At 44.8% G+C, this 13,540-nt stretch overlaps 2 protein-coding genes across 5 annotated transcripts; one reads left to right on the top strand and one right to left on the bottom strand.

The window, feature by feature from the left end:
* Window positions 1-4,378: 4,378 nt before the first annotated feature.
* On the bottom strand, window positions 4,379-8,009 carry LOC127784258 (protein WHAT'S THIS FACTOR 1, chloroplastic). 3 transcript variants are annotated; one of them, XM_052311453.1, is made up of 2 exons: window positions 6,674-8,009; window positions 4,379-4,719 (listed from the first exon to the last, which is right to left on the bottom strand). In XM_052311453.1, the coding sequence occupies exons 1-2, from the start codon at window positions 7,845-7,847 to the stop codon at window positions 4,700-4,702; spliced, it is 1,194 nt and encodes a 397-aa protein (XP_052167413.1). In that variant the 5' UTR covers window positions 7,848-8,009; the 3' UTR covers window positions 4,379-4,699. The 3 variants fall into 3 exon arrangements, with proteins under 3 accessions (XP_052167413.1, XP_052167412.1, XP_052167415.1); XM_052311452.1 differs by lacking the exon at window positions 4,379-4,719 and adding an exon at window positions 5,466-5,863; XM_052311455.1 differs by lacking the exon at window positions 4,379-4,719 and adding an exon at window positions 5,467-5,812.
* A 19-nt stretch (window positions 8,010-8,028) lies between these two features.
* LOC127784257 (uncharacterized) lies at window positions 8,029-13,343 on the top strand. 2 transcript variants are annotated; one of them, XM_052311451.1, is made up of 4 exons: window positions 8,029-8,862; window positions 10,055-10,163; window positions 10,259-12,256; window positions 12,689-13,343. In XM_052311451.1, exons 1-4 carry the CDS (start codon window positions 8,123-8,125, stop codon window positions 13,079-13,081), a joined length of 3,240 nt encoding a protein of 1,079 aa, XP_052167411.1. In that variant the 5' UTR covers window positions 8,029-8,122; the 3' UTR covers window positions 13,082-13,343. The 2 variants fall into 2 exon arrangements, with proteins under 2 accessions (XP_052167411.1, XP_052167410.1); XM_052311450.1 differs by having other exon boundaries at window positions 10,055-10,187.
* The last annotated feature ends 197 nt before the right edge of the window (window positions 13,344-13,540 follow it).

Below are 13,540 nucleotides of genomic sequence, written 5' to 3'. Positions count from 1 at the left end.
CTTTTCATTTTCAGGAATGAGATTGTTGTTGGAGGCATGCCTTCTCATGCACCATATGCATAGCAGAAGGCGCACCATTTGATGCCAGAGCTTCCTTCAGACACTTAATGTAGATGCAAGTGTAGTGAATCACACGTATCAGGTGATAGTTCGATGCACTTGTAGTTGTATGAATGTTATGTTTACTTGTACTATTCTGCCGATATTAGCTGTTTGTATTGTAAATTTCCCATTTAGTCAACCTTGGCAACTTTTAGGGTTTTACATCTCATATACCTTATGTACATTGTTTTATTCTTATATGGAAGTATGGAAGGTTCAGCTCCTTGAGGCAATAGATTTCATCTAAAAAGGTAAAAATGGCACATTAGCTGAGTTAGAGTGCTTTTTCTTATATATGATCTTCACGAGCATTAGTTCAGCAAAAGAAAACATAAACATGACCTAAATACATCATGCTCCGCTGCAACTATTTGTCATAGTAGATTTTGGATTAGATTAGTTATGATGGTCAAATTATCCACAGAAACAAAACAAATCAGGTTACTATGTTCTCTTTTCTGAGTATAACCGCTACAAATACTGGAAAAACTGAATCCATTAGATGGAACTATCCTTTTGTGTTGGTGACTTGAACAATTCATACCTTGAGAAAGTTTATCTGGACAAAATGTGGCTTTCTGTATAGTAGTTTTCATTCTTACAGATAAAAGACAGGAGCATACAATTTTGAAAGAGATAATGAAAGTATGTCATTGAATTGAGACCAGAGGGCCTCAAATTTGCTTTACTTATGAGGTGGTTAACAAATGGACAAAAACTTGGAAGACAATTGCGAGGAGCTGAGGACCCTCACAAGGCATTCCATTCTACATGCCTCCTACAAGAATTTTTGCTCAAGAAAAACATAGGTGAGGATATCCTACAAGGATTTTACAACATTTACCAAAAGAAGCTTGTTCTTGAGGAGCTACGTCTCTTGTTTTGTCCTCTTCTACTGGTCTTCTCATCTCCTTTCTTTATCTTGCCTACCTTTTTGCTGTAGCTGGTTGAGAGTTTGGTGGGTATCTCATCTTGTTCGTCCTTAGCATGTTGATGTCTGTTACCACCATTCATTTGATGATCTTTCTCTTCTTTGCCTTCTTGCATCTTCACTTCAGCTGGTCCAGTGGAAGCATCAGAAGCCAATGAGTCGTAATCTCCATCATCGTTTGCATGGCCTTTGTTTTCTTTCCCTCTGCGCCTCTCATTGCTAAATCCGCTGCCATCTTCTACGTTACTTCCTTCACTGACAATTGCTCTCACGTCATCACTATGTGTGGGGGATGCCAGGTACATCGTCCACCCTGATTCATTACTGTTGCATTCCTCACCATCATCCTCAATGAGCCGAGGGGATTCCATCACAGGAGATGGGGGAGACATGATACAAAGAAGGAATGCCAAAGACCAAGGGGCAGAAGGAAAACAAGTCAGAATGAAATTGATGGAGAATTCTAGGAACACTGACTCTTATGCTTCTTCAGAAACCCATAATAAATGCAGCAGCGAAGGAGGGCACTGTTCTTGATCTTGTTTGTGCTTCTTGACCTTCCACAATCTGCGAAGAGCTCTGAAATCTTCACCAACTAGCTATCTTCACAGAGAGGAAGAACAGGGGAAGAATTGGGTTGCATGAAGGTGAAGGCCAAGAAATTCTTCATGGGATGACTGTTTGTCTATGGTTGTGTCTGTGTGTGGAAGTGTTTCAAGGGGACTGCGGAAAAGGATGGCAGTGCCTTTAAATGGGAAAGATGGCCTATCCTTCCAACTGTATTCATAACTTTCTCAACCATTTCTGTACTCTCTCTTGTCACCAAAGCCAAGAAGAGACCATTTGCTTCCAATGCAGTGTTACAGGTATTTCCATCTGTAGTCCATGTGGCCTTAGCTTCTCACACCTCATGGTGGGGGACTAGCAGAGGCTGGAGAGAGAGAGAGAGAAAGAAAGGGAGATAGATACACACACCTGCTTCGTTAGGCAATGATTTGTTAGGATTAGAAGGTTACAATTAGGCTGGCATTGCTCAAAAGGCTTCTTGTCGCCGCTCTGTCAATCTGCCTGTCATACAAAATGCTTAGCTTGTTTATGACACATTTCCCTCGGATTGCAGGACCAGGAGAACATGTCTTTTGTTTGCTTTAGTACGTGTGTGCAGATGATGATCAACTGAACTCAACGCCGCTGGATTCCTATGCTGTATTTTTATTTCTCCCTGTGGTTCCAATACAATAATAACCCTGCAGTTCAAGCGATGATATTATATTTTGCTGCAGTTGCATTATAAAGGTGGGTCTCATTCCTGAGATGTTGCGGTTCATGGAGTAGATTAAACCGGTTGACTCTGCTCTTTGTTTTGCCATTGCACATAGCAGATTCTTAGCTTGATTATGTGGCATTCCTTTCCTCCAAGTCGGAGGAACGAACAAGCCTGACTTGTTTCTGAAGATTTCAGTAAGGGCTTTGAGACAGGTGAGAGGCCAGAGCTTGCGGTCCTTGTAAGAAAGTTCTTCTATCTAGTTGTTTCCTGTAGTACCCCGTTTTCTGTTGCTGATGTGAATTCTGAACCTGCTTACGCGGCAACATGCATCTTAGGTTTCCTTTAGAAAACAGGAATCTTAAAACAAAGTAACAGGAAACAAACATTTTAAATTGATAATCATACAAGATTAGAATATCCTAACATCTTAAATCCTATGGAACAACAAACGCAGGAAAACTATTGTTCCATACGCAGGAAAACTATATGAATGACGCGCTGGATAAATATAGGAATCAGAAGAGAGATAGGTACCCATGGTTTTCCTTTTTCTAAAAGGTTGAAGCTCATATTAAAATTCCTCCAAGATTCTTAAGTTTTGAGCCAATCTAAAGGAATTTCATAGGATTCTTACATAGCTGTTCCTTTGATCTAAAGAAGTATGTAGAAAAATTTTAATTCCTCCAAGAATCCTTGGTTCCAAAGGAATCCTTGAAAGTGAGGATCATTTACCCCCAATTGCTTAAAATAATTTACAGGCTACATACACAACTTGTGACAAAAAAAAAATCCCTATTCCCATACGAATTCTAGATCATTGTATTTTCTTTGAGATTCGTGCGCATTGTAACCTTATCCTTTCCTCCTCTTCCTCTTATCTCCCTGTACGCACACGAGCAAGGTCTCCAACACGCCGCCTTCATACAAAGTGCGTTGCCTCCTAGCCTTGTCGATTAGCTAGAAGGCACCAATGAGGCCCTCCTGGCCGGTCTCCTTCCCATCTCCTCCTCTCCTCTTTCTCAAGCTAGAGGCGGCGAGGTGCTTCCGCCATCTCCAGTGATTCCTACTCAGTCACTCTACTTTGCTCCTTCCATCGACACCGGTCAACCGGGAACAAAAATGAAATTGAAAAATGGAATTGTAGCTGAACATGCTGACCTATTGATCAAATCGTGTTCCAGAAGTATCTGCAAAAACACCCATCAGTCTTGAACCTGTTCCTCTCAAAACCCTAGAAAAAAATAGTTTTCTCTTCTATAACTCGTACATTATCTCTTTCACTATCTTTTATACAAACCCACAATCCCATAATCTATTACGTAGTACAAACTAAATTACCGGTTCACTCCCATTACGTCCAAACACCACAAACCCAATTGCGTACAGTGGCGGCGCTAGGGGTATGCCTGGGTATTCCTTGGAATACCCAAGATTTCAGTAGACAAAATAAATACATATTATAGTATACATGTATATTCTATTTTTTAATTGGAACAGAAGCCCACAAACGAGCTAGTAGCAGCGAGCAGGCCAACCTGGCCAAGGCCCAAACGGCCAGAATTCCTGCTGTCGGCATCCATTCACAAGTCACGACTCGCGTAGTCGCGTTCTTGTTGTTCTTAAAAAAAAAGTCACGACTGCTCCCGTCCCAACTCCCAAGCGGCGGCGCCAGCACATGTCGATCTACTGCTGCGGCCTCAGCCGGGCTGCCGGCTGCAGCGGTGGGCGGCGGCACATCTCGATCTACTTCTGCGGCGGCGGCGGCCCGCGGCCGGCCGGTGAGGTGGTGTCCAGCAGGCTGCAGCGCATCGTCGTCACAATTTCAGCAGGCAGCTAGGTAAAGATTTCTCTAATTTATTTGTCTTGCTACTGCTGTGCTGCGTGCTACTTTGTTTAGTAATTTTCTAACATTCTATTCTTTGTAAATTGTAATCTAGATGAGGAAGGGTACTAACAGCATATTTGCATTATGGGAGAAAGCTGCAAAGGCAAAAAAAAAAAAAATAAAATAAAAAAAAATAAAAAACAGCTTCCACATCTACACCAAATCCTCCTCCTGTTGAGATTGAGAACAATCTGCAGGTAGCACTTGTGCAAGCACAAGATGATGGTGAAGCACAGGCACAGTCCGCTGTTGAAGCAAATGATGAAGCACATGCACATCATAACTTATGATCCATTATAATCCATTATATTGCATAATTGCTTTGAATTTTTTATATGTTGGCATACCCAGCCACAGGATCCTGGCTCCGCCACTGATTGCGTAGAACACCCCCATTCCACGTCGTCCATCATCTTATGTGCCTAAGTTAGAGCATGACCATCCAATGACATATCTCGACTGACTCTAACCTTGGAAATCTATTGTAGTTTCGGTCCCTCGTCATTCACCATGATCAACTCCTCCTAGCTTCACCTGCACATCAAATACAAAGGAAACATATTTTGAAAACAATTTTTTTTAACTTGATCCACATTAAACCAAACAAAAATATCTTTTCTCAACTATTTATACATATATCACATATATATTTATCAATTACTGACAAGTGTTTGCTCAACATTCAACCAATTATCATTTTATCCCTTATAATTTGGTATTTTCGTTGGTCCAAAGTATTCCCCAGTAGTAAAACCGTCTAGCACTCTGTCTTTTTTCTCTTTTTTCGCAATCATTTTTGGCTACTTGAAAATTTAAGGTGTGGAAAGCTAATTATACAAAAGGCTCTTCATCTATATACATAATTCCTGCTTGTTGTTTCTCCATGGCAAAATATAGGGCACAACTACTTTTTTTTTGGATGTTTCATAATACAAGATGCGCATTAACTAGCACCATCCCCCTCCTAAATTCATTGTTTCTAAAATTCCCAAGATCTCTAATTCTATTGATTACATACATTGAATTTATTAGGGCGATCTAAATAAAGAGGTAATAGTAAATTTTCCTTGATCTCTATGTTAGGAGTATTTTGGAATAGAGGGAGTACTTTATTTTTGCTAGATTGCTCATCTTAAAGATCTTAAAAGCAACATAAGCAAGTAATTTTTGGTTCTTAACAATATGGCACTCTGGTGCTCCTAGCAACACGGCAGATTTGGAAACAGATAAACCAGAGAGTGTTTCAGCACGTAGAACTCTCAACTTTATCACTTTCTGCGAAGATAAAGGAGGCTGCCGAGACCTGGACTGCCAAAGCGAATAGACTTGCTTAGATCATCCCTTAGTTTTATTTCTCTTATAGCTTTGTACATTTTTCTCATGCTATATTTAATGAAATGAGCACACCCTTACACCGATTCGTTAAAAAAAAAACAATACAACACGGCATAAAAAAAAATACAACACTGCATGGTATGCACCGGACAACTCGACCGAAGAAGCAGTGGAGTGTTTGTTGTTGGGCAGGAACTCAAACAACTTCCCTGTGGACATTTTTTCCACCCAGACTGCACCAAACTTCCCTGCGGACATTTTCCACCCGAACTGCATCAGGAAGCGTCTGTTGCTGAAGAAAGAAACAGTGCCCGAAGTGTAACGGTGAAGTTTAGTAGACCGCCTATTAAAACAATTATAATTTTTACTCTTTTATGTATTTCTTTTTAATAATGTTGTGTGGGAATATTAATAACATTTGAGCCAACTGGCATATTTATTTTTCCTGTCAGAATTTTTTTTCTATGAAATGTCATGTTGGAACATGAGTTTGTGGGAAGACATATATGTTGTTCTGCCTCTTATATTAAGGGCAGTTAACTTTCTTAGCATTATTTAGGCTGTCTTCAAAGAAATCTTCCTTTGCAGTACTTAGGTCTTTTTCAGAGGTAATTTGAGCCCTGTTAGACCAAGTTTCATGGGATGTATATCTGCACTTTTGGTTCATATTTTAGCGGGGTGTCGGGGTGACATCTTTTTGGATATCAAGCACCATGTTTATAGTATAATGAATTTTGATGCTGATAATGCTATGGTGTAAGCAACATGGGCCAATCTAGGGGAGATATTTAACTAGGAAAAATTGTAACCATGTCATTATAATTTTGCAAAATTTGAGATATGCCATCCTGACCCACATGTCATTGACTCATGTGAGTCCTACATGTCATTAAGATACTGATGACATATCTCAAACTTTGAAAAATTATAATGGCATGGTTCCAAATTACCCATTTAACTATTGGCAAAATTGGTTATATAGCATCAAAAGTTCACGTATATAACCAATTTTGCCTTTAACTATTTGCCGCAAGAAGTGATCATAAGTGAAGAACTGATCAGCGTTACGCGACTGAAACCAAAGCTGAACCCAGTAAATTCAGATAAATTCTGCAAGAAAAACGTCACTAGTAGGCAGTAGCAATGCTCTCACTGGAATCCATCTTGGTCATGCACGCGTAGCGCCGCAGCTTCTCGTTGAACAGCACGAGGGGGTCCTTCTCCCTGAGATCGCCGTCGCCGCCGTACGCGTCCCTGAGGAACACGGCCCAGTTCATCTCCGTGCCGGCGAGGTAGAAGGCGTGGCTCTGCTTCCGCAGCGACGCGTGCATGTGCCGCGTGAGGCCGAGCTCCTCCTTGAACTCGAAGATGTGGTGGATCAGCGCGCGCTTCTCCAGCGTCAGGCTGAGGAACTCGTGCACCACGCCGACGCGGTACTTCTCCGCCTCCGGCGTCCACGGCCTCAGCAGCGCGCCGCTGGTGTACGGCGAGACCAGCGGGAACGTGGTCGCCGCGTCCAGGCGGTCGGCGTCCTCCGCGTCCAGCGGCATCGACCGGCTGTGCGGGACGGCGAAGCGGAACGTGCGCCGGACCCGGCGCTCGTCCACCACGAAGTCGCGCTCCAGCGCGCTCACGGCGAGGGCCGGGTCCCACCGCGCCAGCTCGAGGACGTCGCGGCCGTCGGGGTCGACGGCGACGCGGAAGTCGCCGGGGAACTCGCGGACGCGGTCCCGGAAGTCGTCCGGTAGGCCGAGCACCGCGCGGCAGTGGTGGAGCTTCGCGAGCGGGATGCGGCGGTGGTCGGCGAGCATCAGGAGCTTCCGGACGGCCCGCACCCTCGTGGGGAGGAGCTGGTCGTGCAGGCGGCGCTCCTCCTCCAGGAGCGAGCACATGAGCGGCGTGAGCGCGAGGTGCGGGACGGAGTCCACCCTGGGGAGGTGGAAGAGCAGCGGGTGGCGCGCGGCGGCGCGGGACACGCTGCGGCCGCGGGGGAACCCGAGCTCGCGGTACAGCTTCCCGGCCTCCGCGAGGGGGATCCGGTGCGGCGGCGGGAGGGAGGCCAGGAACGACCTCGCGCGGGCGAGGAACCGGAAGGCGGCGTCGCGGTCGAGGACGGCGTCGAGTTCCGGCACGCGGCGCGCGGCCTCCGGCTCGATCGGCGCGACGCGCGGGCTGCTCAGCTTCTTCCGGAGCTTCCTCCGCCGCTTGCAGGGCAGCAGCGGCAGGAGCGAGGCCGCCGCGGCCGCCGCCGCCGCAGAAGAAGAAGGAGACGGAGATGGAACGGCTCGGAGTAGCGCTCTCGTGGCGGAGAAGAGGCGGCGCGCCATCGGCGGCGGCGGCGCCGTGGTGGAACGAACCTGAGGCGAGTTCAGTCTATTTCGATCAACCCCACGCACGAATATTAAAGCGACAGTAACCGTTGGATCTGAAAGCCTAGTAGCGTTCGGCGTTAGCGTAGAGCACACCACATCACACTCCCCTCCCCCCTCTCTCTCTCGTCTCCTCCCTCTGAATCCATCTGTAAATCTGTTCCTCTCCCACGCGGCCCGCCCCCAAATCCCCCGCGCGCCGCGCGCCGCCGCCGACGCCGCCGTCCGCCGCCATGGGGACGGAGGTGGCCCCGATGGTGGACATGCGGGCGCTGTCCCAGTCGGATCTCGTGGCGCTGGCGGCGGGGTCGCCCTACTCCGCCGACCCGCGCCGCGGCCGCGACGCCGACGTCCTCCCGCCACCGAAGATCGATCGCGCCGTCTTCAATGAGAGCGCCGGCTCCCGTAAGCAGACCTTCTCCCGCCACCGCGTCGCCACCAACCTCTCCCACAGCCTGACCCCGGCCGCCGCCCCCGCCCCCGCCCCCGCCCCCGCCGACGAGGACTCCGAGAACCGCCTCATCGCGTTCCACCTCCAGCGCCTCTACGCGGGCGAGGACCCCTCATTCGCATCCCCGCCCCAGATTGCACCGCAACCCCAGCCGCAAACCCTAATCACGCCCGCGATTGGCGCTGCCGTGACCCCCGCGCCCTCCCTGCCGACGCCGCCTCCCTCGAACGCCGACATGGAGGTGATGAATCCGAATGGGGTGGCGGTCGATCTGGCGAGGCTCGCGGAGCTGGTGGATCCCTACGAAGAGGAGATGCGGAGGCGGACGGCGGGATTAGGGGCAGAATCCGAGCTATTAGGTTTCATGAATGGGCTTGAGGGTCAGTGGGGGAGCCGAAGGCGGCGGAGGAAATTCGTGGATGCCTCTATGTTTGGTGACCACCTGCCCCGTGGGTGGAAGCTGCTACTTGGCCTCAAGCGGAAGGAGCGTGTTGCTTGGATCAATTGCCGGCGTTATGTCAGGTTTGTTCATGTTGTGTATAGCTTGTTTCGGTAGTGGTGAACATCAGTTGTTAAGTGTCTTTTGTATGCATTGATGATTTGGGTTTTGTGTTTGAAGTGTGAAATGCAATGTGCTTGTCACAATCGTTTTTGCTGTCTATGATCTCCTTTTAAAGCTTAGTTTGTAAAGTGAGCCTCATGACAACAACATTAAGCTGATCTTGTCTATGATCTCCTTTTAAAGCTTAGTTTGTAAAGTGAGCCTCATGATAACAACATTAAGCTGATCTTAGAAACATAGGAACCACAACAATGGGTATTTGAATGTGTCGTAATCCAACTATTTGAGTTTTTCTTTTTCTTCCTTGTTTTTGGCTTTGTTTTCTTCCTTCCCTGGCATAGGCCGGTCTGGCCGATTGCATTGTGTAACAAACACTCTATTCCTCTAATATATTGACGTGCAGTCCTTTTGCGCATTCGCAAAAAAAAAAGATGGTGGGCACAGCATCTGGACAGTGTTGCAAGATACTTTGTATCCAGATTTACCTTGCCTGTGGTAGTAACTAGTACGTGCATAGACAGTGAGCATATATTTCTTCTAATCAATAGTTAGTTGATCATGTTTCCTTCCCCACACCCATCCACCCACCTACGCTGTTATATCCAGTTGTCATTTCTACGGTTCAGTAACTAAAACATAATCAAGTGCTCGCCTTAATATGGCTGCCTCTATTAACCGTCATGCCTGAAACATGTATGATGATTCATAAGTTTAACTTTGTTTAAAGTAAGGATTCAACGGCATTGATCTGTTTGATAGTTCAAGCATTCTCGTCATGCTCATTTGTTGGACATTCTTTCTTTGCAAAGATATATTCTTACTCATCATGCTCTACATAATAGGTATATTTGCTCTCTAGAAAAAAAACGTACTATACATATTTCGTTATTAATCATTACATTTTCAGACATGTTGATTTCTAGTCACTGAATGAAGAGGCTACCTTGTATTAGTAAATGTCTGTTAGGACAGTGCAACTTCTTAATATTGTCTTCATAGTATTTATTTTGAACTTGGTGCCATGTTCTTCATAATATGTGAATATCTGCTGGACTTGGAAGTTGGATCTCATTTATTGGAAGATTGTGTGTTTCATATTTTTGCTCACTACCATTATTTTCTCTAGCTAATTGTCCATGATGTACTTGCCAGCCCCAGCGGACATCAGTTTGCTACTTGCAAAGAAGTTTCTACCTATCTTATGTCTCTTCTTGGATATGTGGAGGCAAAGCCAACTGCCATTCAGAGCAGCAATGCAGAAGTGCTTGAATTAAACGCTGTTAATGTAAGTCCTTTTAGTGCACCTTATATGCACAACTACCTTTCATGGTTTGACTAACTAAAATGTTCAATTAGTCTGTAGGCCATTGCCAGCCTAATTCAACTGAGGAAAAGCAGAGTGCGCCTCCAGTTACATCTGTGCCTTTCTCCAGTCACCATGGTGATCCTCAGAGGCAACTTGATAAGAATGAAACTCAGGTGGAAGCAAATGGAAAAGAGTGCCAAAAGTGCAATTTGACTTTTCAGGACCAGAGTGCCTATGTGCAACATCAGTTGTCCTTTCACCAAAGGAAGGCTAAAAGGCGCAAGGTTAATAAGTCTGGTGAAGTGGGAGCCAACAAAAATGTAACAATTGTGACTCAAGAATGTCACATAACTTCTGAAGATAAACTGGGCAATATTGACCATAGTTTAGCTACCACAAAATCTCAAGGTCAAACACCAGAAAAAATGCCTGACGAGACCATTTCAGGAGAGTTAGGTGGTCGACCATCCATGGCACCAGAGCCAGTTGGTTTTCAAGAGACGAATGGCTTAACTGAACAGGGAAAAGAATCTTCTGCTGGTGAACTTCTCTCTGGACATTGTGATCCTCTTCACAATATGGCTGGTGTACCTGAGAAGGAAAAAGGATCTGCTGGAGAACCTGTCACTGGGAATCACGAGGACCCCATTGACAATTTCAGTGACCACAAAATCCATGATGGAGCATGTCATAATGCTGAAGAGCCTCATGCTGTTGAAGCTGCAAGCGAATTTAATATTGGTAACTCTGCAAACTTACAGCAGACTGACAGCACGAAGGATTTAGTACTTTCCAATGCAGATTGCACCCAGAATGACAACATCACAAAGGATTTAGTTCCTAATCCTACAATTCCTCAAGGTGAAAGCAAGTGTATTGATGATCCGATGGAGTGTACTGATATGAAACCATCCAAAAAAGTTTCTGAGCCTTGTGATCTACTGGATGACAAATTTAGTAGTTTTCCTGAAGGAGCTAATTTTAATGGTCAGGAGGAAAATAGCCCACTTTCTGCTGCTTTGAATGAGCCTGATCTAAATTCGATTGACATGGAGGTAGACAATGACAATGTAGAATGCAAGTACGGGAATGCAGGCGATTCTACTAGTCCTGAAAATGGCAAACATATTGAAGATCAGATTATTGATTGCAGAATGACTGCTTTGAAAGATCATGAGATCAATACCGATGTCAGGATAAGAGATGTCAACCTCAATTCATGTTTAGATGCAATGTCTCCTCCTGTTTCTGGTGCAAATTATGAAACATCTAATGCCATAGATGACAATAATAGATCATCCATCATTGCCCAATGCTTTGGTGCTAATTCTGCCGATGACAATGCTTGTAAGGAGGAAAATTTTGTAAACAACCAGAGCAGTGTATCCAAGGCTGAAAGCTTCAACCAGAACAATGACATGATGTATCAACCTAATTTGACCATGGATCCTATCTCTCCTGCTCAAATTAATGTGGATTGTTTTACTTCTTGTTCAATGACATCTGAAATTAAGAACAATAGCAACAGACGTGAAGATAATGCCAAAGAACAGTTGGTGAATCCACGGAACATTACTAGCAATGATGCAGGTTTTGATGTTGAAGCTTACAGCAATATCTTCAATGGCGCTATCACAGAAAGTAGTCTTGCCCAGCTGAATAATGCAATAAACATGAAAGCTGATTATTCAAGCTGCTATTCGTTATCTGATCTGAACACACTGACTGGTGGTCCTGCAACTGATGAAATTGATATTCACAGTATGAGGAATAGTTTTGTTAATAGCTCCACCAGTCGAAATGAACCAAATGAACATTGCACACTGGATTTTGATATCAAGGGTTCCATGCTTGAGGCACTGGAAAAATCTGACAGTGACCTGGAGAATCAATACAATGGCAGCACTCGTCCTTGTGGCTCACTCCCTACAGCTGGCACAAGCGGAACTATAGATGATTTTATGTCCTTGCAAACCAATTTTGGTAGCCTGACCTCTCTGGTTCGTTCTGTTGAAGATGGTCCAATGAGTAGAATTATTCAAGACCAGGTAATTTCTCAAGATATGCTGACTTTTTGCAACATCCATGCTACTGCTTTAGCAATTGCCTAAAATTTTTCCCGTTCAATCTAGTAGAGCTGTTTAAGTACTACTCGAGTTATCCACACTCAACATCATATCTAATAGAGCTTTACCAATGGCATTTATTTGAATTCTGACTAATAATCGTTGAGTTATGCGGGTTCATTGGACACATTTGAAGGAACAAGAATGGCAGTTATTTTCTTGATAGCTGAAAACATGTAAAGTTTAAGATCACATAATGTATGTTCATGCAACTACTGCAGTAGATGAACTAATGCTATTTATTACTAAAATTTTATTGTAGGATCCCTAGATGACTCTTAATTTAATTGTTTCACTTCAATTATATGATTGCACGCTGGAATCAGACATGCTAATTTTATTGTCTTTCAACAGTGTGATTTGCAGCTTGGATTTGGTGTTCAGAAACCACAGATGTATCCTACCTTCGAGGAGCAGCTGAGGATGGCCTCAGCTGGAGCTCCACAGTTTGGGACTATGAACAGGCATAATCATGTACCTGTACCCGAGCCAACACTGATGTTAGGTTATGCGCCGCACATTGGCAGCTGCCCTCCTGTCCAGTTAGGATGGGACATGTCCATGTCAAAGATGGTTGGCGGGTGTGTGCTCCAGTCGTCCATGTGTGTATGGTGCAACACTCAGTTCCAGCATTTTGGCACCGTTGCCGATCAGCAGGCTGATTCACTTGGCTTCATCTGTCCGGCGTGCAAGGAGAAAATCTCTGGTCATCTTAGCATGCTCAACAACAGTTCATCACAGCTTTAGCATTCAGTTTCGGTCGCTCATTTGATCTTGCAGCCCGATCTGGCACTGAAAGCGATTGTTCTCCCGTTTATCCAGAACAACTAACTTGTCCACCTCTAGGTTCTAGATACCCTGCCTCAAAATTGCACGGTTATTTATGTAGGAATTGTTATGTATGTATCCGTTTGACTTTATGCAATGCATGAACTCTTCGAGAAATAACACTTTTAACACTATAAACGTTTAACATGTTAAACAATGGTTATCGTACCATTGGTTCTCATATCCGAGCAATTTATGAACACGAATGTAAGTGTAGAAAGAACTCCTTTCCATTTGGTGTTTGTTTTCAAACTTCAGCAAGATCAGGCCTACAGTTGCAAGAGAACCTGATCTGATTCCCTTTTCTTTCATTCTGCTTGATAGTGCCAGATGTTTTGCCAACATGCATCAGACAACTGAGACAAACTGTTCATGAGG

The sequence above is a fragment of the Oryza glaberrima genome, chromosome 9 (assembly GCF_000147395.1).
Source record: "Oryza glaberrima chromosome 9, OglaRS2, whole genome shotgun sequence".
Lineage (NCBI taxonomy): Eukaryota > Viridiplantae > Streptophyta > Magnoliopsida > Poales > Poaceae > Oryza > Oryza glaberrima.
This window is presented reverse-complemented; position numbering and strand designations above follow the sequence as displayed.

Coding starts and splice junctions, on each gene's coding strand:
- LOC127784258 (XM_052311452.1), bottom strand. CDS start 7,847: ATGGCGCGCCGCCTCTTCTCCGCCACGAGAGCGCTACTCCGAGCCGTT. Junction 5,864..6,673: donor CATGACCAAGATGGATTCCA/GTGAGAGCATTG, acceptor TTGTTTTAATAG/GCGGTCTACTAAACTTCACC.
- LOC127784257 (XM_052311450.1), top strand. CDS start 8,123: ATGGGGACGGAGGTGGCCCCGATGGTGGACATGCGGGCGCTGTCCCAG. Junction 8,863..10,054: donor AATTGCCGGCGTTATGTCAG/GTTTGTTCATGT, acceptor TGTACTTGCCAG/CCCCAGCGGACATCAGTTTG. Junction 10,188..10,258: donor TTGAATTAAACGCTGTTAAT/GTAAGTCCTTTT, acceptor ATGTTCAATTAG/TCTGTAGGCCATTGCCAGCC.